The sequence below is a fragment of the Nyctereutes procyonoides genome, unplaced genomic scaffold, assembly GCF_905146905.1.
Source record: "Nyctereutes procyonoides isolate TBG_1078 unplaced genomic scaffold, NYPRO_anot_genome, whole genome shotgun sequence".
NCBI lineage: Eukaryota > Metazoa > Chordata > Mammalia > Carnivora > Canidae > Nyctereutes > Nyctereutes procyonoides.
The window spans coordinates 26070145-26094346 of record NW_026575122.1 but is presented as its reverse complement, the minus strand read 5'-3'; the positions used below and the strand labels follow the sequence as shown (position 1 = coordinate 26094346).

Here is a 24202-nt window from a genome sequence, read left to right as displayed (position 1 = left end):
ATGTTTTAAAAATCTGCAAATAGAGCAGCCTAGGTGGCTCTGCTGTTTAGCATCGCCTTCAGCCCAGGGCGTGATCCTGGAGAACTGGGATCGAGTCCCAAGTCAGGCTCCCTGCATGGAGCCTGCTTCTTTTTCTTCTTCTTTTTTAAAAGATTTATTATTTATTTATTTATTTATTTATTTATTTATTTATTTATTTATTTATTTATTATTAATTTATTTATTTTAGACATAGAGAGAGAAAGAGGGAGGCAGAGACACAGTAGGAGGGAGAAGCAGGCTCCATGCCGGGAGCTGGATGTGGGACTCGATCCTGGGACTCCAGGATCGCGCCCTGGGCCCAAGGCAGGCGCTAAACCACTGAGCCACCCAGGGATCCTCTAGCCTGCTTCTTCTGCCTGTATCTCTGCCTCTCTCTTTGTCTCTGTGTCTCTCATGAATAAATAAATAAAATCTTTAAAAAAATAAAATCTGCAAATACTCGGATCTGAGTTTTATGTTATGGAAAAATTTGCATTGTATTTGAAATAAAGTTGGTAGAGGAGTGCCTAGGTGGCTCAGTGGTTTAGCGCCTGCCTTTGGCTCAGGGGTGATCCCAGGGTCGTAGGATGGAGTCCCGCATCAGGTTTCTTGTGGGGAGCCTGCTTCTCCCTCTGTGTGTGTCTCTGCCTCCCTCTCTGTCTCTGTCTCACAAATAAATAAATAAAATGTTAAAAGGAAATAACGTTGGTAGAAACGGAGTATTATGCTGTAAAGAATATTATTTTTATTTATTTGTTTTTTAAGATTTTATTTCTTTATTTGACAGAGAGCAAAAGCAGAGGGAGTGGCAGGCAGACGGAGGAGAAGCAGGTTCCCCATTGAGCAGGGAGCTCATCATTGGGCTAGATCCCAGAATCCTGGGATCATGGCCTGAGCTGAAGGCAGACCCTTAATGACTGAGCCATCTAGGTGCCCCTATTTTTTATGTATTTTTTAGAGAGCTAAAAAAGGGCAGATGGAGGACAAGAATCTCTTTATTTGGGCAGCCTGGGTGGCTCAGCGGTTTAGCGCCGCCTTCAGCCCAGGGTGTGATCCTGGAGACCTAGGATCAAGTCCCACGTCGGGGCTCCCTGCATGGAGCCTGCTTCTCCCTCTGCCTGTGTTTTTGCCTCTCTCTCTCTCTCTCTCTCTCTCTCTCTCTCTCTCTCTCTGTGTGTGTGTCTCTCATGAATAAATAAATGAAATCTTAAAAAAAAATGAATCTTTTTATTTTATTTTTTAAGGACTTATTTATTTATTTGACAGAGACAGATCATTTTGGGAGAAGAGCAGAAGGAGAGAGAAACTTAAGCAGACTCTGCTGAATGTGGAGTTGGCGCTCTGGGGCTGGATCTCAAACAACCCTGATATCAGGACCTGAGTTGGTTGCTTAATTGTGTCATCCAGGCACCTGGAGAGAGAGAGAATCTTAAGCAGGCTCTACACTCAGCACAGAGCCTGATATGGGGCCGTATCTCATGACCTTGAGATTATGACTTGAGCCAAAATCAAGAGTCAGATGCTCAACTGACTGAGCCACCCAGGTGCCCCTTCTTTGTGTCCACTTAATCCAAAGAATGACCACCAGTGGGTATTTTCTGTAGCTTTATCATACTTAGCAGCTCAACCAAAACATTAATGGAGTAAGCATGTGAGAAATGTATTTACAGATAAGGAGCCAGAGCTAATGCTTACCTAATAATACTCAATACCAACAGTGCTCTCTTTAGTACTATGTTAGATAAAGACACCAAGAAGTTTCTAAACATTAAGATTTTCAGTATGATCACTATTTATAAAAATCTTTAAAATTTTTTTAAATTGTAAGAATACTAATATATATTGAAAAGATTAGGACTGTATAGAAAAGTACAAAAAGGAAAAAGGGGAGACACCCAAATCTTGCTACTTAGAAGTAACCCAAAGTATATTTTGTTGAATAGACTTCCTAACATCTGCCTATGTATTTGTATGATATTAACACGTTTTTTGTGCTATATCTGGGATTGTATTTCTAATTTCTAAAATCAGTTTGTAGGGAGTATCTTTCCATGTCAGTACATGGAGATGTCACTCTTTTTTTTTTAAGATTTTAATTTATTCATTTGAGAGAGAGCATAAACAGGGGGAGGGGGATAGGGAGAGGGAGAAGCGGAAGCAGACTCCCCACTGAGCTGGAAGCCTGATGTTGGGCTTTATCCCAAGGCCCCAGGATTGTGACCTGAGGTGAAGGCAGATGCTTAACCGACAGCCCACCCAGGTGCCCTGAGATGTGTCTTATTTTAAATGGTTGTCTAATATTCCATTTTACATACATATTCTAATTTTTAATCCATACTCAGAAAGGTGGGCATTTAGGTTGTTTTCATCTTTTTTCTCACCTAAACATTCTCTGTTAATTTTTTTTTTTTTTTTTTTGTTAAAGTAAACTCCATGACCAATGTGGGGTTTGAACTCATGACCCTGAGATCAAGAGTCACATGCTCTATTAACTGAGCCAGCTGGATACCCCTGTTAACTCTTTTTGTGGATATTTTTGCCTACATATGTGAATGTCTCCTTAAGGTAAGTTTCTAGAAGTGGGATTTCTGGGTTAGAGAAATCCCTTTAAATGCTTTTATATCTTTAGTATATTGCCTTCCAGAAAAGTTTCATACATTTTATGCTCTTCTCAAGTAGTGCATATGAAAACTCATTTTGTCACACCTTTTTTTTTTTTTTAAGATTTTATTTATTTATTAATGAGAGGGAGGGAGAAGCAGGCTCCCCGCAGAGCAGTGAGCCCAGAGTGGAACTTGATCCCAGGACCTTGGGATCAGGACTTGAGTCAAAGGCAGACAGTTAACCAACTGAGCCACGCAAGGACCTTTGTCACACCTTTGAAAGCATTGGGTTTTGTGCATTTTTAAAAATCTTTGCAAAAAAATCTTTATTTCTTAATTACCAGTGAGGTTACACATCTTTTTTTTTTTTTTTTTTTTAAGATTTTATTTATTTATTCATGAGAGACACACAGAGAGAGGCAGAGACACAGGCAGAGAGATAAGCAGGCTCCATTCAAGGAACCCGATGGACTCAACCTGGGAATCTGGGATCACACACTGAGCCAAAGGCAGGCGCTCAACTGCTGAGCCACTCAGGCGTCCCAATAAATTTTTTTTTTAAGATTTTATTTACTTGACAGAAGAGTACACAAGTAGGGGAGCAACAGAGGAAGAGAGAGAAGTAGGCTCTCCATTGAGCAGGGAGCCTGATGTGGGGCTTGATCCCAGGGCCCTGGGATCATGATCTGAGTTGAAGGCAGATGCTTAACCAACTGAGCCATCCAGGTGCCTCTCACATCCTTTGATATCTTGATTGCCCTGACAAATATTTTGATGTTTTCCCCATAGCTCATGGTTGACAGAGAAAAATTCAAGGGAGGATGGATGCAAAAGCTCGAAACTGTTTGCTTCAATATAGAGAAGCCTTGGAAAAGGACATCAAAACGTCCTACATCATGGATCGTATGATTAATGACGGAGTTTTAACAATATCAGAGGAGGAAAAAGTAAAAAATGAGGTAAAGCCCTCTGAGGAAGTCTGTGCTATAAAACTTTTTTCTTTCTACTTTTTATTTAAAAATATTTGATATAATTATTTGAGTTTAAAAAATTTTCTTAATTTTATTTCAGAACTTGCACTGGTCTCTACTAGTTTATGTTGCAGACATATTCTTTGTGGTATACTAATTTATTTTTTTTTTAGCCCACTCAACAGCAACGAGCAGCTCTGCTAATTAAAACAATACTTAAAAAAGATAATTATTCCTACATATCATTCTACAATGCTCTGATACATGAAGGGTATAAAGATCTTGCTGCCCTTCTCCATAGTGGCATTCCTGTCATCTCTTCTTCCAACGGTGGCAAAGATTCAGTTGGTGGAATAACTTCACATGGTTTGTATCCATGTCTTCTACAACATTTGGTGTCACAATAGCAATGTAGCTGTAGTTTTGTCTTAATGTAAATGGAGTCTGTTGAAGAGGTTGGTTATGATTAGTTCACTGAAAATGCATATGAAGAAATTAGTTTTGTTTTCCAGTTGAAGTTTTTATTTGCACCTGTGTTAACTCTCACATTTTTCTTGCCCGGTGAGCTGTCTACTGGGCGTTTTTAGAGATTAAAAAGGCAGCTTTGAGGCCGTTAAGCTCTTCTCTAATTCTGTGTTTATTGAGTGCATGCATAGGAAAGAATAAGAATCTTTAGAAATCTGTGTTCTTGAAAGGAGTCCCATATTCTTTCCTTTACACCCTCCTTTCTAGTTTTCAATATAAGAAAAAGAGATAGAATCAGGGAGGAATAGAGTGTATAAGGGCAGATATAGATGGAGCCTTGCATTGTTAGCAGTCATCTTGAAAAATTTATGTTTGTTTTTGTTACGTTCCGAGAAATAAGAACATTGAAGTTAGTATGCTAGCCACATTTTCTTCTCTTGGAATTTCTGAGGGTAAAGCCACAGCCTTGCTTTCTTTTGTTATTTTATGGTATGACTTGAGTAGCCATTTCAAAGTTCTGTTTGTTCATACTGGTTGTCTTTTGGGTTTCAGTGAAGACAGTCCTGTGTGAGGGTGGAGTGCCACAGAGGCCGGTTGTTTTTGTTACCAGGAAGAAGCTGGTGAATGCAATTCGTCAGAACCTATTCAAACTAAGTGGTGAACCAGGATGGGTTGTCATATATGGAATGGCAGGTTGTGGGAAGTCTGTTTTAGCTGCAGAAGCTGTTCGAGATCATTTTTTCTTAGATGGTAAGTTTGATTAACATATGTTGCTGCCTAAGGAGTTATTCTTTAGGCATGATAATAGTTTCCTATCGCTGCTGTAACAAATTATGAAAAATTTGGTGACATAAAACAACACAAATTTATTATTGTACAATTTGGGAAATCAGAGTAGTTCTTACTGGGTTAAAGTCAAGGTGTTAGCAGAGCTGAGTTCCTTTTTTTTTTTTTTTTTTTTAAAGATTTTATTCACCCATTCATGAGAGAGAGAGAGAGAGGAGAGAGAGGGAGGCAGGGACACCAGCAGAAGGAGAAGCAGGCTCCATGCAAGGAGCCCAACGTGGAACTCCATCCTGGGACTCCAGGATCACTCCCTGGGCCGAAGGCAGGTGCCAAAGCGCTGAGCCACCCAGGGATCCCAGCAGGACTGAGTTCTTTTGGAGGCTCTAGGGAAAATCCTTCTCCTTACATTCTCTAGCTTTTAGAGGTGGCCTACATTTCTAGACTCATGGTCCCTTCTTCCATTCCCAAGCTGGCAGTACATAATAGCATCTTCAGATCTTTTTCTCTGTTTCTGAACTTTGCTTCTGTCATCACATCTCTCTCTCTGATTCACACGTTTTTGCCTCTCTCTTCTGGGGCCTTTGGGTAATCTGGGATAATCTCTCTCTCTTTTTTTTTTTAAAGATTTTATTTATTTATTCCATGATAGTCACACACAGAGAGAGAGAGAGAGAGAGGCAGAGACACAGGCAGAGGGAGAAGCAGGCTCCATGCAGGGAGCCCGATGTGGGATTCGATCCCGGGTCTCCAGGATCCTGCCCTGGACCAAAGGCAGGCACTAAACCGCTGCGCCACCCAGGGATCCCAATCTAGGATAATCTCATCCACAAATCTTTAATTTAATTGCATCTGCAAAGTCTTTTTTTGCTATGTAAGGTAACATAAGTTCTGTGGTTTGGGATGTGAACATCTTCTAGGGGCTGTTATTCGGCTTACCACAGGCATGATTACATTTGGAATTTATTTTGTACTGAGCCTGTCACAATGAGGCTTGGCTAACCAGGCTAATAAATTCATATATTATCAGATGGTACTTGTTATCACTAGATTGAAGCTAGTTCCCTTGTATCTTAATAATTAGAGGGGATTATGGAGTTGATTTTAAGTAAGCTTTACACCCATTGTGGAGTTTGAACTCACGACTCTAAGATCAAGAATTGCATGCTCTACCGAATGAGCCATCTGGGTGCCCCCAGGATTGTGGAGTTGAAAAGGATTTTCAAAAGTTGTTTAGCTTATATCCCTCCCTTTTAGGAAATATTAGACTTAATGCTCTTCTTTTAGTTGAGTGTTGTGGAGAAGGAGGTTTTTGGGAACTCAGTTCCATTAATGATTCTCTTACTGGGTGATTCTCCCATGTATTTGGCATCTTGTATTAAACTATTAATTCCATTTCTGTAATTCTATCAGTTGCTTATCTTTACAAATCTTTATAGTAATTTGTCTATCTTATATGTACTCACCAAGAAAGAGAAAAAAATGGGAGTTGACTATAGCAATTAATGAGTTTTTGAGGATAGGCTTTATTTATTTTTTAAGTAATCTTTATACCCAGTATGGGGCTCCAACTGACAACCCTGAGATCAAGAGTCCCATGGTCTACAGCCAGCCAGGTAGACGCTCCTGCTGATCGGCTTTATAGATTCATTTGCCATCTAATGACTGTCTTTTCTTGCTTTGGATATTCATGTATTCAGTAAATGTTTGCGAGCCTACTATGGAGGTTGGCAAAAAAAGAAGGCCCCAGTCTGTGCATCTAAGAAATTTATTCATAGTCAAGTAGAGTAGACAGGCATGTAAACAAATTATATGTGATAAATTGAGTGGTAGAAATAGTATGTGGTACAAAGTTATAGCAAAGGAAATGTTATGTCTGGGGGAAGAAGATGAACAGGACAGGCTTCCTGAATGACATGACATTTTAGCTGGAGTTTGGAGGAATATTAGAAGTTTGCCAGGCAGACTAGGAATGGGAGAGTAGGGAAGATGGGAGGGTATTGGGTAGATACTGGGATGGGGAAGGGCATACTGTGCAGAAGAGCATTTAGGACATTTGTCAGGTGTACTGCTGACCTTAGTGAATCTGGTGGCTTCTCAGGGTATTCACTGGGAAGAGTTACACAACTATATCAGTCTTCAGTTGCCTCTATTCATTAGTGACTTCAAGGGGAATTTAAAGCTAGTTCCTGAATTCTAGTTGTTAATAACTTTTTTGTTTACAGTACATAATCAGCAGTTAAGAGATTTTATGATGAGATGACAAAATGATGTAATAAATAATAAGCCTCTAAGAGGTTTAGAAATATGGAGGCTAGGGCACGTTTGTTTTACTCACTTGGGCTTTAGTTTGTACTTCACAGCTCTTGTCAGTGGTGTTAATCATACTTTTGTCAGAAGTATGCCTGATTCCATGGTTTTTTCTCTTTGTAATTAGAGAGGTTTTTTGGAATTCAGTTCCATGCAAGTCTTAGGGCTAATGATTTATTTTAATACTTATAAATTCACTCATTCATATTCTACTGCAAAGTTGATCACCAAGGTGTTTCAGGATAAAAATTGGTTTAAGTTCTTTTAGTGTGAAGAAATGGATTTTTCTTTGAATGTTATGATGAATTTCCTTTAAAAAATATATTTATAACAGTAATTTAAAGATTGAAAGTCTGCCCTCAGTTTAAACCACTCAAGATTATTGGGGTGAGTTTTCAATTTTAGAGGTTAAATTGATCAACAACTTAATTATCCAGGAATCATAGTATAAATTGTGGTCTCAGATTTTTTTTTTTTAAGATTTTATTTATTTGTTTATGAGAGACACACAGAGAGAGGCAGAGACATAGGCGAGGGAGAAGCCTGATGTGGAACTCGATCCTAGGACCCCAGGATCATGCCCTGAGCAGAAGGCAGACGCCCAACCACTGAGCCACCCAGGAGTCACTCACAATAGATTTTTAACCGCTTTGTTTTGAGATACTAGCAGTTGTCCAGTACCTAGTGAGCTTAATATCTCTCATGTTCTTTTGTGAGATCTCACATACAAGGGATTAAGTTAATCATTCCTTAGTTAACAGCTAGTATCATATTGGGTTTGCATAAGCCTTAACTTCCTCCCGTGTATGTTTCCTTTTAAGAATTTCTTATTCTTATTTTCCTTCCCCACCTAAGGAAAAACACACTTTTCCATTGTGTCTCCTGTCCACAACAACAGCACTGCTTCATTCCTGATAATAGATGTGTAGGTTTTCCATGCATCCTGTAATTCTTTCTTCAAGACTAGCTGGGTATCCTACAATTTAGTTCAATTCTGACACTGTGTATATGGAGATAGTGATGGAGCCCACAGCGTAAGGGTTCAGTCTTTCAAGACTGCTCTCCTGCTCCCCCTCCCACTCTTCAGATAACCAATCACAAGTCCAGGTTGTTACCTATGCATCTGACCAAATGGCTATAGATTGGAGGTTTGCTCTCCTTGGATTTGATTTATTTGTTAGAGTGGCTTTCTCAGGAAAACATTTTACTTACTACATTACTGATTTATTATAAAAGGATATAACTCAGTAACAGCATAACTCAGTAACAGCCAAATGGAAGAGGTGCATAAGGCAAAGTATATGGGAAGGGGTGCAGAGCTTCCATGCCCTCTCTAATGTACCACTGTCTCCACATCTTCATCCCGGAAGCTCTCTGTACCCTGGTTTTGAGAGGCTTCATTACAAAAACTGAATCATTGACCCTTGGTGATTGAATTCAGTCTTTAGCTTCACTTCCCTCCCTAAAAGTCTGAGAGCTCTGGGGCATGGGGCTGAAAGTTCCAATTGTCTGTATGGCAACAGTCCCCATCCTTAGCTTGTATCAAGGCTTTCCAAAAATAACTTGATTAACATAAACTCAAGTGTGGTTAAAAGAGGCTTTTTATAATAATAATTTAACTTTTATAGCTCCAGAAATATTTCAGGAACTGGAAACAAAATTAAATATTGTAAAAAGTGCCTCGTATGGCTCTTATTTGGGAAATTACAAGGGTTTTATAGCAGTGTGCCAGGAATAGTGATGAAGACCAAATAATATCACAATATCACACCTCCCCATAGGTGTTCCTTCCAATATATTTATATATGTTTTCTTGTAAAACATTTGGGCAGATATTGTAAATTTGCATAAATGTTATAGTATTGATTATTTTATTGTTTCTTAACTCTCTTGATACTGTTTTTAAGATTTATCCTTGCTGGCTGCACATCTTGTTACACCTGATGGCTGCCTTACATGGGATACATCCAGCACATTTTATCATTATTCATTTCCCTAGCTAATAGATACATAGATTGTCTCCAACTCTGCTGCCCCAGCAAAGCTGGGTTGAACTTTTTTTTTTTTTTAAGATTTTATTTATTTAGGGATCCCTGGGTGGCGCAGCGGTTTGGCGCCTGCCTTTGGCCCAGGGCGCGATCCTGGAGACCCGGGATCGAATCCCACATCGGGCTCCCGGTGCATGGAGCCTGCTTCTCCCTCTGCCTGTGTCTCTGCCTCTCTCTCTCTCTCTCTGTGACTATCGTAAATAAATAAATAAAAAACCTTTAAAAAAAAAGATTTTATTTATTTATTCATGAGAGATACAGAGAGAAAGAGAGGCAGAGACACAGGCAGAGGGAGAAGCAGGCTCCAAGCAGGGAGCCCAACATGGGACTCGATCCCGGGTCTCCAAGATCACACCCTGGGCCGAAGGCAGCGCTAAACCGCTGAGCCACCCAGGCTGACCCTGGGTTGAACTTTTATAGAAGTGAGAAAAAAATTTTAAAATTTTATTTAAATTCAATTAGTTAACATATAATATATAATTGGTTTCAGAGGTAGATGTCAGTGATTCTTATGTAACACCCAGTGCTCATTACATCACATGCCCTCCTTAATGTCCATCACCCCAGTTACCCTATCCCCTCCTCTCCCCACTCCAGTGACCTTCCGTTTATTTCCTATGAGTAAGAGTCTCTTATGGTTTGTCTCCATCTCTGATTGCATTTTGTTTTATTTTTCCCTCTCTTCCTCTATGATCTGTTTTGTTTCTTAAATTCCACATGAGTAAGATCATATGATAATTGTCTTTCTCTGATTGACTTATTTCACTTAGCATAATATCCTCTAGTTCTGTTCATCTGTTAGAGGACATCTGGGCTCTTTCCATAGTTCAGCTATTGTGGACATTGCTGCTATAAACATTGGTGTGCATGTGCCCCTTGGGACCATTACATTTGTATCTTTGGGGTAAATACCCAGGAGTGCAATTGCTGGGTTGTAGGTAGCTCTATTTTCAACCTTTTTTTGTTTTTATTTAAAGATATATTTATTTATTTATTTATTCATGAGAGACAGAGAGAGAGAAAAAGAGAGGCAGAGACACAAGTAGGCGCCATGCAGGGAGGCTGATGTGGGACTCGATCCTGGGGCTCCAGGATCACGCTCTGGGCTGAAGCCAGGCGCTCAACTGCTGAGCCACCCAGGCATCCCAGGTTTCCTTTTTTATTTTTTATTTATTTTTAGATTTTATTTATTTATTCATGAGGGACACACAGAGAGAGACAGAGAGAGGCAGAGACATAGGCAGAGGAAGAAGCAGGCTCCATGCAAGGAACCCTACTTGGGACTTGATCCTGGGACTCCAGGATCACGTCCTGGGCCAAAGGCAGGTGCTAAACCACTGAGCCACCCAGGGATCACCCAGGTTTCCTTTTTAAAATTTCTTTGTGTCATTTGTTTTTCCATTGAGATTTTCATCTTTTTCTCATTGCTCTTTAGGAGTTTCTTCTATATTTTAGATATTAGGCCTTGTTGGTTTTAGACTATATAAACATCTTTTTATTTGTTTCTATTAACTTTGTCCTGGATGTCTTGAACAGAAATTTTTAATTCTGATATAGTTAAATCAGTGAATTTTTGTGTCTTCTAATTTGTGTTTCTTGAATTTTGCTTAAGTAGTCCTGTTATAATCTTAGCATTCATATTTAATTCATTAATGTTTTTGGATTCTGTTTTAGTATATCCACTAGTTAAAGAGTAGATACTTTCCTAAATATAATTTTTTTAAATTTAAAATCAATTTCTAAAGATAAATTTTAATCTCTGGAGCACACTTCTACTTTATAGGAACACTGAATTTTTGCCATTTAATTGTAGTACAAAACCTTGTTTTTCTTTTGAAAGTGTAAATAACTAAAGTTTATAAACTTCATTAAAACTGTGATTTCTGCAGAAGTTTTGTTCTTAGTATGGTATTTGGTAAAATTAAAAAAAAATTAAGTTCTTAAGTATTTATGCCCATACATTTTTAGTAACCCAGTTTCCTTTTGGGTGTTCAACCCTTTATTTATTTTGGGGGGTATAAAGGAATTGTGAAGAGTTCATGTTTTAAACTGTTGACACTGTTATTTTTATGCTGAATTTCTAAAGTATGGAAGCTTTCTCCAAAGGCTGTCTGTTTTTTCTGTCCTTCCCAAGATTTCTTTGATTCTATTAAATGTTTAATTGCTGTCAGGATAAGTCACACATGAAAGTAGGATGAGGTTAATTTTCTCTAATTAAAGGCAATTTTTCTGTAAATAAGTTTCTCTGAATTACAGGTATAAGCCTCATTCAAGGCTAAATTGCTCCCTCTTGTGCCCGTAGTCAAGATGTTTACATTTTTTCTGAAGTGTGGAATTAATACTTAGCATTTAACTATCATATTGTGTCAGTAGGCTATTTGCAGATCAGTTGGTCATTTGGTCTCTTCACCTTTCTTTGTAAAGCTAGCAGTGTTTTTTTTTTTTTTTTAATTTTTTTATTTATTTATGAGAAGCAGGCTCCATGCACCGGGAGCCCGACGTGGGATTTGATCCCGGGTCTCCAGGATCGCGCCCTGGGCCAAAGGCAGGCGCCAAACCGCTGCGCCACCCAGGGATCCCAAGCTAGCAGTGTTTTATTTTTTATTGTGTATGTTTCTTTTTCTTTCTTTCATTTTTTAAAAATAAACTCTACACCTTTGTGGGACTTGAACTCCTGACTCTTGAGATCAAGACCTGAGTTGGGATCAAGAATCAGACACTTAACTGAGCCATCCAGGTGCCCTGATTTTTAAGAAATTTTAAGTAGGATGCACACATTAAAAAAAAATCACCACAAAACCTTAGGAGCAACAACAGGTACTTTAAAATTTGTTTTAAATATCACAAAAATAGGGGTGCCCGGCTGGCTCAGTCCGTAGAGCATGTAACTCTTGATCTTGGGGTTATAAGTTCGAACCCCGTGTCGGGTATAGAGATTACTTAAAATCTTAAAATATAACAAATACAGTTTTTTCATTTAAAAAGAAGTAAAGGGAATCCCTGGGTGGCGCAGCGGTTTGGCGCCTGCCTTTGGCCCAGGGCGCGATCCTGGAGATCCCGGGATCGAATCCCACGTCGGGCTTCCGGTGCATGGAGCCTGCTTCTCCCTCTGCCTGTGTCTCTGCCTCTCTCTCTCTCTCTCTGTGACTATCGTAAATAAATAAAATAAAGAAAAATTAAAAAAAAAAATAAAAAGAAGTAAAAATTCTTTTCACCTGCCCTTCCCTTTCTCCTAAATTCTAAATCCTTCAACAGAGGTCATTGTGGTGAACAGTTGAGTGAATTTTTCCAAGCTTTTTTCCTGTTTCCTGTGCATTTATAAACCTGTGCATGCACAGAACACAGGCTTAACACTAAGGGAAACCTCAGAGATTTACTGTTTCATAAATATTATTTACACTGAAGGAAGTCTAAGGGAACTTCCAGAAGCTTTCCCTGATGATCAAACTGTGCTCCACAGCACTATCTTTACGGTAGTTACTGCAGAATTCTGTCTCCTGGTCATTTGTTACCTTTTAGATTCTCAGGCCGTTACTACTTAGTACACTGTCATTTGTCATTTCTGATCTCGGTCTCCTTCTCTCATTCCCAGTCTTTTCTGTCTTACCCTCTAGATTTCCTCCTCTGTGGTCAGGAAACTCTATTTTATCAACTTGTTCTTGGAATGTTTATGTCCTTGCCTTATCTGAAATTGGGTAATTTCCAAAAGATACCACATTCTCTGTAGCCTTCTTCCGTGGTGTGGAGATTTTTTTCCTTTATATCCTATGTACATCAGCACCAGGAAATAGGTGGATGTTGTCCTTGCTTTTCTATTGCCTCGTCCAGAACATTAGTAATCCCTTTTCCAACTAAAGTCTTTGTCTTTTGAGGTTCATTTCTCTGATCTTTCCTAGTTATGATATTGCTCTTATTCATTGATTATTGGAGTTCTTAGTTATAAATTTAAGCTCTTCTTCTGTTGACACTCTTAGTAAGATAACCATATTTATGTGAATGAGTCATCCAAAACCTTAGCCTCTCAGTTGCTTGATGTCTTTATCTGCAGTGACTATTTTCATTACTTCCCTTTATCCAGGTACTTCCTTATCACCGGTTGGCCCTTGTCCTTGCCAATACCAGAAGTGCTACCACTTTTGAAATCTCAATGTTCTACTTTTTGCCTACCTCCACTTATTCTATTCAAGTTCACTACTACAGTTTTCTGACCTATCAAGACTTACTCCTTCGTTCCCTAATACCTGCACTGTTTATCCCATCAGCCCCCTCTTACACTCAGGTTTTTATCACTCATTATTCAGTTGCTTCTTTGCACATGCTCTTGGTCCTTTAGTTTCTTACTTGGGTAAATGCTGCTTCCTTCTCTATGCTAAGAGACGGAATCTAATTGCTTACTCCCTATTGCTTCATCTGAACAGTTACTTGCTTATTCCTCATTTCTTCACCCAGACTATTACTTGCTTCCTCCTTACTGGAGAAAATCACCCGAGTTCCGATTTAAATTCATAATCATAAACCTTGGCAAATTTACAAGTTAGATTTAGCTTAGTGGATGTATAACCATTGCATTGAAGTTTGTAGGGTGTAATCATAAAAAACTTTTTTCCGGGAATCCCTGGTGGCTCAGCGGTTTAGTGCCTTTGGCACAGGGTGTGATCCTGGAGTCCCGGGATGGGGTTCCACATCAGGCTCCCTGCATGGAGCCTGCTTCTCCCTCTGCCTGTGTCTCTACCTCTCTCTCTCTGTCTGTGTCTCTCATGAATAAATAAATAAAATCTTTAAAAAAAATCTGTTATTGTTTAACACACAGAGATAGTCCTTAGGCATTGGAGCACTCCATGATGATGTAAAAAGTTCCTCTGATGTATCCCTCATACCATAGTGTAACATCACATTTAAAAAAAAAAAAAGGGATCCCTGGGTGGCGCAGCGGTTTGGCGCTTGCCTTTGGCCCAGGGCGGGATCCTGGAGACCCGGGATCGAATCCCATGTCGGGCTCCCGGTGCCTGGAGCCTGCTTCTCCCTCTGCCTATGGCTCTGCCTCTCTCTCTCTCTGTGTGTGACTATCATAAATAAATAAAAATTTAAAAAAAAAAAAACTTTTTTCCCCTATTGCCTGTTTAAAACTTCCCTGGTGCTGTTTCTTTTACAGGTTCAGAGTCCCCAGGTCATTTTGAGTTTTAAAAACAATCTAGTTTTTTGGAAAGATTTATTTATTTATTAGGGGAAAGAGAGAGGGAAAATGCATGTGAGTAGGGGAAGGGCCAGGGAGACAGGCACCCTATCAGTTTGTTTTCTGTAGTTAAGAGTCAGTTTCTTGGTTTGTTTCTTTTTTTCCTTTTGCTTATTTGTTTCTTAAATTCCACATATGGGTGAAATCCTTAGTATTTGTCTTTGATTTATTTCACTTAGCATTGTATTTTCTAGCTCCATCCATGTCATTGCAAATGATAAGATTTCATTTTTTTATGAAAGAATAATATTCCATTGTGTATATATACCACATCTTCTTTATCCATTCATTAATTGATGGACACTTCAGCTACTTCCATATCTTGGCTATTCTAAACAATGCTGCCATAAATATAGGGGTGCATGTATATCTTTGAATTACTGTATTTTTTTTTTAAGATTTTTTTGTTTTATTTTTTAAAGATTTTATTTATTTATTTATTCATGACAATACACAGAGAGAGGCAGAGACACAGGCAGAGGGAGAAGCAGGCTCTCTGCAAGGAGCCCCATGTGGGACTCAATCCCAGAACTGGGATCACACCCCAAGCCAAAAGCAGATGCTCAACTGCTGAGCTACTCAGGCATCCCTAAAGATTTTATTTATTGAGAGAGAGATAGCAAGAGAGAACATGAGTGGGGTTGGGGGTTGGTGATGCAGAGAGAGAGAGAAGCAGGCTCAATCCTGGGACCCCAGGATTATGACCTGAGCCAAAGGCAGCTGCTTTTTAATTTTAAAAAATTATTTATTCATGAGAGACACAGAGAGAGACAGGTAGTGACATAGGCAGAGAGAGAAGCAGGTTTCCTGCAGGGAGCCTGACATGGGACTTGATCATAGGACCCCAGGATCACTACCTGAGCCAAAGGCAGACACTAACCACTGAGCCACCTAGGTACTTTCCAAAGGCAGATGCTTAACTGGCTGGACCACACAGGCACCTCTGAATTACTGTTTCTGTATTTGGATAAATAGAGCCGTTGATGGATCATAGCGTAGTTTTTAACTTTTTGAGGACTTTCCATACTGTTTTCCACAGTGACTGTACCAGTTTGCATTCCAACAGTCGAATTTCAGTAATAACTAAAATGTCAGACAGCCTCATTTATATATAAGGTTTTCTCCTGCCTCAGTTGGGCTTGCCTCAGGCTTGAGAAGAAGTGGATTAACATGGACATTGTAGGTTGTTTCTTTTTCCTGCTGCAAACAACGCTGCAGTGAATATCCTTGAGGCACAATAGTTTAGGAGTTGAGCTTTGGTGCTGGAGGTTTGAATCCCAGCTATGCTTTATTATCTGTGTAACCTTGGACAAATTACTCAATCTTTATATGCTTCAGTTTCCTCCTCTGTATAATGGGGGTAATAATAGTGTCTGTGGGATGTCTTGGTGACTCATTCGGTCAAGTGTCTGACTCTTGATTTCAGCTCAGGTTTTGATCTAAGGTTGTAAGTTTGAACCCCAGGTTGGACTCCCTGCTGGGTGTGCAGCCTACTTAAAAAACAAACAAACATAGTGTCTGCTTGATAGTTTAAGTATGTGCATTAAATATAGGTTAATATGTAGAACTCAGAATAGTATTCAATAAATATGTCATAAATAGGTCTTTGCATATATATAAATCTTTTGGATGATTAAGCTTCTAAAATAATGATTTTTGTAGTTAATTTTATTTGTGAATAAAATTAATAAGTAAATAAATTGCCCTCTGATATAACTTATTTATCTTTTATCTGTCTTTTGCTTTTTCTTATATTATTTATGATCACATAATATAAATTCTTACGATTAATGAATGGTATGTTCTAATGCTTCTGCTTACCATATTTTACACATATGGACCCCTCTTACATTTTTTTGTATCTATGTGGGGAACTGATTAAGTTGGCTCTTGAAGCCGTGTAAGTAAAAATATGTATTTTATGATATACAGTGACTTAATTAACAATGATGATAATAGTTGATAGTTAACAGTAATAATAGTAATGAACATTCTTATATGGTGCCTGTTAGTTCAAAGCTTAATTTTGCAAGATGCTTTCAGATCCATGTGACTAACAATCCTGTTTGTTTTAATTCCTTATTGTTACATAGCCAGTTCACATATGTTATATCACTAACTTCTCACAGTAACTCTGAAATAGGTAAGGTAAACAGTCTTATTCATTAATGAAAGTGAGGTTAAGTGATTTGCTAAAGATTGCATAGCTAGTAAGCAGTAAAGCCAGACTTGAACCTAAATTCTTACTTTTAAGTTTCTTTTCTTTTCTTTCTTTCTTTTTTTTTAAAATATTTTATTTATTCATTCATGAGAGACATAGAGAGGCAGAGACACAGATAGAGGGAGAAGCAGGCTCCATGCAGAGAGCCTGATGTGGGACTCGATCCTGGCACTCCAGGATCATGCCCTGGGCGGAAGGCAGCACTAAACTGCTTAGCCACCCAGGGATCCCCTCTTTTTTTTTTTTTTTTTTAAGATTTTATTTATTTATTCATGAGAGACACACACAGAGAGAGAGGTGAGACACAGGCAGAGGGAGAAGCAGGCTCCATGCAGGGAGCCCAATGTGGGACTTGATCCTGGGTCTCGAGGATCACACCCTGGGCTGAAGGCAGCACTAAATCACTGAGCCACCCGGGCTGCCCCTTACTTTTTAGTGTCTTTTTCTTTTCTTTTTTCTTTTTTTTACTTTTTAGTTTCTATACAAGAACCATAACAAATGAGTTATGTATTCCTGGTATCAGTGGTTCTCAGTCAGAGGTGATTTTGACAATGTTTGGAGATATCTTTGGTTGTCACAACCAGGGAAGGGGAATGCTACTAGCTGCTGGTGGTAGAGGCCAGGGGAGACTGTTAAACATCCTGCAATGCATAGGAAAGTTCTATACAATAAAGAATTATCTAGTCCCAAATCTCAGGAGTGCTAAGGTTGAGAAACTGTGCTGTACAGTGATCGCTGATGACATAGGACTAAGACTGTAAATTTTTGTTTGGTAAGATTTTACTGATAAACAGGTTTACTTTAAACTTCAGTTTCTTTATATCTTCAACTTTTCTTAGATTCAGGTTATAAAGCTCAACAGTACTCTACAAGCAAATTTATACCCTGAAACAAGAAAAATTGAAGATAGGATGAGATTGAAAATTGGAGCAAATCTGCTACTTATCATTAAAATCTTTCAAAGGAGGACTCTTGTTCAGAGGTCTTAAGTTTATTATTTTTTCTTCCTAGGCTGTTTCCCAGGGGGTGTACACTGGGTTTCAGTTGGGAAACAAGACAAAGCTGGGCTTCTGATGAAATTGCAGAATCTTTGCACACGGTTGGATCAGGATGAGAATTTCTCTCAGAGGCCTCCACTCAATATTGAAGAAGCTAAAGACCGTCTTCGCCTTCTTATGCTGCGCAAACACCCAAGGTACAAATAGTCAAATTTAGTTGGTGTGTGAAGTCCCAATGAAATTTAACTTCTGACATTTTGAGAACATCATGTCTTTTCTTGCTATTCAATAGAGATCTAAAAATGAAGCATTCCTTTTCTGCTCTTCTTTGTCTTACATTAAAAAGTGGCTGCCTCTTGCCTGAAATTGCTACTTTTCTTAGCATCTTCCCTACCATATTGTCTCTTAAGTACCACTGAGATGCTCAGGAAGTACTTCTTAAGGTGAGTTGGTGAGTGGTCTTTGCTAGAAAATGCAAGCTTCTTACCTTGAATTTGTTATTTCTAATGGATAACAGTGAACAAGAGATGGCATAAATGTAAAATAATTATTTATTTAATGAGACCGTTGTCTTGTGTTGTCTTAGTTTTGGGATACATAAAACCAATCAAAAATTGGCACAGAGGTTCTTATCATTAGGAATAAACAAACTGATTTATGGATGGAAAAAAAAACCCCTATTAGTGTACCAAATAAAAGGTAATATTCTTGCTAGTGCATTATATTAGGTTGGAAAAAAAATATATACATACATATATGTAACTCTTCTACTTCTGTGAACTTCAAGAGTTTGTTTTGTTTAATTTGTTCAATAAATACCATTATAATTATGTGCCAGGCACTGTTATCAACTATTCCCCAGTTTTCATTAGCCAGCAGGAAGACAGTAGTTTAGTTGCTTGGGTTAACAATATGACCATCAGTAGTTAATCACCTGGGGTTCAGCCAACACTTTGATCTCTGTGGTCTAACACCCATTCTTTCATTGGTTCATTTAACCAACATTGAGTGTTGTGCCAGGTTCTTGGTCAAGTGCTACAAGTACAAAGATGAATAAAGCCTTCCTTGGGAGTTCAACAGTAAATTGGGTGAGAATTAGATAATGGCTCAATTATTTTTAATGCCGTATTATAGCTGATGATGCAGTACACTTTCGTATGTAGCAGTGGCTGAGTATGGCAGTAATTCTTAAATTGGTAAGGGGATTAATATTAGAATATTGGGTGAGAGTAGTAATTTGGGAAAAGCCTCTTAGGTGATTGTATGGATGCATACTATAGAGAACAAGCTCCTTTCTCTTTGGCTTGTTTCCCATCCAGATTCTTGTTTTTGTTCCTTCCCCTTGGTAGTCACTAAAATCTATTTTTCTGGAGGAAATGGGATTGAAAGTATGACTTTTTTTTTGAGAGGGTGGGGAAGGAGCAGAAGGAAGGAGAGGGAGAGAAAGCATCTCAAGCAGGCTCCACACCCAGCACAGAGCCCGACTCAGGGCCCGATCTCACAACCCTGAGATAATGATCTGGGCTGAAATCAAGAAATCGGGAGCTTAACAGACTGAGCCCTGAGACCAGGTGCCTCGAGACTACTAAATATTAACCTCTTTTCTTGTGCAGTATCCTTCTCTAGTCCTGTTTCCTTTCTATGTGAAAGCAAAAGTGATTTCTATTTAGGAAAATATTATAAATGCTATCAGATGTATCAGACCATGCTTATAAAGTCATTTTTTTAAATTTCTCTCTCAGCAGCATTTTGGTGTATACTTTTGCAATTTTCCAGGCTGTATGTGTACCAGAATCTTTTTTTGTAGTATACAGAAGTGTGTACCATTAGGATAAAAATGCTAGTGTGTAATTATACTATCAGCTTTTAGTTGTATTTATTTTCCATCTGTTCTGAGTTCAAAAAAGTTTTTGGAGAAACCAATCAAGAATTGGCACAGAGGTTCTTTATCATTAGGAATAAACAAACTGATTTATGGATGGAAAAAAAAACCCCACTAGTGTACCAAATGAAAGGTAATATTCTTGCTAGTGCATTATATTAGGTTGGAAAATACGAAATTGCTGGTTTTGTAGGTAAAAAATGGTCAGATATCATCATTGTTAAATGATTGATTCTAATGCTAACCTGACCCCAGTTCTCATTTGTTTTTGGTGCTTAAAGAGTGAATTAGAAAAATCTCATTGCTTGGATACTTCTTTTAAGGCCCTCGGTAACCAATTTTTAAGACCTATATGGTACACATAATTCTCTTTTTATAGGTTTCCTACCTTTTAAAATGCTTTCGTTGTTTTGGGATAGGAAGAGAGGAAAACCTCTAATTTGTTTTCCTTATTTGATTTAGTATATTGTGAAAGGAATATAGCAAAGAAAAGAGTAAGAGCCATGAAATAGACATCTTTATTCTGTAAATTTTATTTTTATTTAAAGATTTCATTTATTTATTCATGAGAGACACAGAGAGAGGCAGAGACATAGGCAGAGGGAGAAGCAGGCTCCATGCAGGTTGCCTGATATGGGACTTGATCCTGGGACTGCTGGATCATGCCCTGAGCCAAAGGCAGATGCTCAACCACTGAGCCACCCAGGCATCCCAAAAGAGGTTGAAAATAATAAATGTCATTAGTGATTTAATAAGTTAGTATTGCTATTTTTAAAAATTAGGTCTCTGTTGATCTTGGATGATATTTGGGATTCCTGGATATTAAAAGCTTTTGACAATCAGTGTCAGATTCTTCTTACAACCAGAGACAAGAGCGTTACAGATTCAGTAATGGGTAAGGATTAACTTGCTTTTTACTTCCTTTATATCTTAATTTTTTTTCTTTATATCTTAATTTGATTAGATTTAAATATATTTAAAGTAAATTACTATATCTTGTGATTTTGTTGCAGGTCCTAAATACATAGTCGCTGTGGAGAGTGACTTAGGAAAAGAAAAAGGACTTGAAATTCTGTCCCTCTTCGTTAATATGAAGAAAGCAGATTTGCCAGAGCAAGCTCATAGTATTATAAAAGAATGTAAAGGTATGGTTATTTATTTTGTATGTGAGAGAATTATAGAGATACTAATTTTACTCTTTTGTAAATTAAGCTTATGAATGTGATAATTTAGCACATGAACATCCAGAAACTTTAGTAGAATATTTTAGTATTTTATATTTTAGGTTCTGCTCTGACACTTTAAATAGATAATAATAATTTGGTATTCATTTATTCATTAAAATAATGCTTAATGAACACCCACAGTACGTTAGCGAGCGGGGTTAGATGAAGACATGGTTTCTGCCAAAAAAGAAAAATAATAGTGAGAATCAGAGTTTTACATTTTTTTGGTTGGGATTTTATAAAAATAGTATTCTAATTTGATAGGTAAAAACTGGGTTGTCTTTTTCTTCTTTTTTTTTTTTTTTAAAGATTTTATTTATTTATTCATGAGAGACACAGAGAGAGAGGCAGAGACATAGGCAGTGGGAGAAGCAGGCTCCCTGCAGGGAGCCCAATGTGGGACTTGATCCCAGGACCCCGGGATAACAGCCTGAGCCAAAGGCAGATGCTCAGCCAGTGAGCTACCCAGGCATCCCTGGTGTTGTCTTCTTAATTTGCATTTTTTATTAGTAAAGTTAAATTTTTTTTTGAAGTTAAATTTTTTACTGGTTTCTCTGCATTTTAAGAAATTATCCTTGACTCAATTTTTCATTGTGATAGAAGTGTTTAATTGATTTTTAGGCATTCTGACTATTGAAGCTATTAGCTCTTGGCCATATTTTTGTAAATACTTTCCCCTAGTTTTTTGTCTGCTTTTTAATTTCATTTGTAGAATTTATTTGACATATAAAAATTTAAAATTTTATGTAGTTCCATCTATCAGCTCTTAGCATTTCTTCCACTGTTGTTAATAATACTTCAGTAGACCTTGTTTTTTCTTCTTTGCCATCCAATAGATACTTGGTTTTGAGTTAATTGACTTAAAAAAATTTATTTATTTGAGAGTACATGCACATGCTCACAAGGGGGAAGGGGCAGAAGGAAAGGGGAAGCTGACTCTCCACTCAGTGGGGAGTCCAATACAGGGCTTGATCTCACAACCCTGAGATCATGGCCTGAGCTGAAACCAAGAGTCAGATGCTTAACGAACTGAGCCACCCAGGTTCCCCAATGGAGTTAATGGACTTTTAAAAAATATCTTAGAAAAAAAAAAAATCACTTCATTTGTATTCATCATATAGGTGATGCTTGCCCATTCTGAAACATTTAAAAAGTGTGTGAAATGATAAAGAAAAAAATTACCCATAATCTGATAATTATTAGTATCATGAGAGCATTTCAGTCATTTAGGACATATAAAACTTTGAAAAAAATATTGGGATTACAGTGGTTAAATAATTTGAATCATACCCTATTCATATAATAGATCTTGAACATTTTCTCACATCTTTAAGTATCTTTTGAAAAAAATTATCATTGGCATAATATTGTGGTAACCTCAATTTATTCAGTTATTTCTCTGTTATTGTTTAACATTTTTTGCTTTTTTTTTTTTTTTTTTGACAAAGTAGGATTTATTGGGAGGGAGCAGTGCCAAGGTTCTCATAAGTACAGAGCTCTCCCCATATGTCTAAGGGGCTACGATTAGGGATGTATGTATTTGACCCCACAGCCACATGGGATGCGCCACTTTTTAGCCACCATGTCTTCAAATTTGTCTGCATTAAACTTAGTAAAGCCCCACTTCTTGGAAATGTGGATTTTCTGGCGACCAGGGAACTTGAACTCGGCCCTGAGTAGGGCCTCAATCACATGCTCCTAGTTCTGCAGCTTGGTATGGATGGACATGATGACTTGGCCAATGTGGAACTTGGCTCCTGTGTCCTAGGGCTTTCCAAAGGCACCCCCCCATACCTGCCTGTGGCCTACATTAGAGATGGCATGAGGTCAGACCTCAGAGTCCACTGGAAAGGACTGTCTCCAAGGTCCCTTAGGGCAACCCATACAATCAACAGGCTGCATACACTAGCAAGCAGGCTATTTGTAGTGATAGCAAGCTGGGTGCCCATGGAGAAAGGGCACAGTTGGCTTAATTGGCTGCAGAAGGATTTTTCACTATTTTAAATAATGCTCTGATGAATATCCTTAAAGGAAGTCTTTCTTTCTTTCTTTCTTTCTTTCTTTATTTATTTATTTATTTATTTATTGGCTTCTTTATTTGTTCATGAGAGACACAGAATGAGAGAGAGAGAGAGACGGAGAAGCAGGCTCCCCGCAGGGAGCCCAGTGCGGGACTCGATCCCAGACCCTGGGATCACGCCCTGAGTTGCAGGCAGATGCTCAGCCACTGAGCCACCCAGGCATCCCTCTTTCTTATCTCTAATGGCTTCCTTAGAATAAATATCTAAAGTGAATTCAAAAGTTACACATATTTTAAGGCTTTAGGTAACATGCAACAGAAATTGTTTTTTAAGACTAATGTGACTCTTAGTGGTAATTTTGAAATGAGACAGTATTAACATAGTGGCTTTGTTGCTTTGTTTTGTTTTTAGGTTCTCCTCTTGTAGTGTCTTTAATTGGTGCACTTTTACGTGATTTTCCTAACCGTTGGGATTACTACCTCAGGCAACTTCAGAATAAGCAATTTAAGAGAATAAGGAAATCTTCATTTTATGATTATGAGGCTCTGGATGAAGCCATGTCTATAAGTGTTGAAATGCTCAGAGAGGACATCAAAGATTACTACACAGATCTTTCCATCCTTCAGAAGGATGTTAAGGTGCCTACAAAGGTAATAGAAGGACCAACAATCCTTGTCATTGGATATTTATGGCATGTAACTTTTGATATAGTACCAAGGATGTTATTACAGAGGATATTGGAAGATTAAGATCCACGTCACTGAGGTGTAGAGAGTGTAAAAGTCTCATCTTAGTTTCCATCAAGGGTTTGGTTAGTATCCCCCCCCCCCTTTTTTTTAAATATTTTTATTTATTTATTCATGAGAGACGTAGAGAGAGAGGCAGAGACATAGGCAGAGGGAGAAGCAGGCTCCATGCAGGGAGCCCAATGCGGGACTCGATCCCAGGACCCTGGGATCATGCTCTGAGCGGAAGGCAGATGCTCAACCACTGAGCCACCCAGGTGTCCCTTGGTTAGCTTCCTATTGTCAGTTCTAGAAGCATCTGACTTTTCTATTTTGATGAATAGTTGAGCTTCTTCATATGAAACGGAGATACTGTTACTCAGGGCTTTAAGATACGTTTTCTCGGGACACCTGGGTGGCTCAACGGTTGAATGTCTGCCTTTGGTTCAGGGCATGATCCCCGGGTCCTGGGATCAGTTCCACATCGGGCTCCTTGTGGGGAGCCTGCTTCTCTGCTGGATTGTGTCTTTTCCTCTCTCTCTTTCTCTCTCTCTCGTTTCTCATGAATAAAAAAATAAAAACATTTTTTTTAAAGATTTTATTTATTTATTCATGAGAGACACACAGAGAGAGAGGCAGGGACTCTGGAATCAGGCCCTGGGCCAAAGGCAGGTGCTCAATCGCTGAGCCACCCA

General features: G+C 38.5%; 1 protein-coding gene and 1 non-coding gene across 5 annotated transcripts in view; one reads left to right on the top strand and one right to left on the bottom strand.

The window, feature by feature from the left end:
* Nucleotides 1-24202, top strand: part of APAF1 (apoptotic peptidase activating factor 1) — an 85240-nt gene that overhangs the window by 2541 nt on the left and 58497 nt on the right. Inside the window, exons 1-9 of one of the 4 annotated variants that reach the window (XM_055336445.1) lie at nucleotides 1294-1608; nucleotides 2447-2586; nucleotides 3414-3583; nucleotides 3769-3961; nucleotides 4613-4810; nucleotides 17667-17850; nucleotides 20318-20430; nucleotides 20549-20680; nucleotides 23194-23432. In XM_055336445.1, coding sequence (XP_055192420.1) covers nucleotides 3446-3583; nucleotides 3769-3961; nucleotides 4613-4810; nucleotides 17667-17850; nucleotides 20318-20430; nucleotides 20549-20680; nucleotides 23194-23432 — 1197 coding nt within the window. In that variant the 5' untranslated portion in view covers nucleotides 1294-1608; nucleotides 2447-2586; nucleotides 3414-3445. Of the gene's footprint in view, nucleotides 1-1293; nucleotides 1609-2446; nucleotides 2587-3413; nucleotides 3584-3768; nucleotides 3962-4612; nucleotides 4811-17666; nucleotides 17851-20317; nucleotides 20431-20548; nucleotides 20681-23193; nucleotides 23433-24202 lie in introns of those variants that run through there. The other 3 variants (XM_055336444.1, XM_055336441.1, XM_055336442.1) reach the window with 3 other exon arrangements.
* On the bottom strand, nucleotides 22614-22744 carry LOC129517058 (small nucleolar RNA SNORA70). The gene has a single exon (XR_008665942.1). It is a non-coding gene; the product is annotated as a small nucleolar RNA SNORA70 (small nucleolar RNA).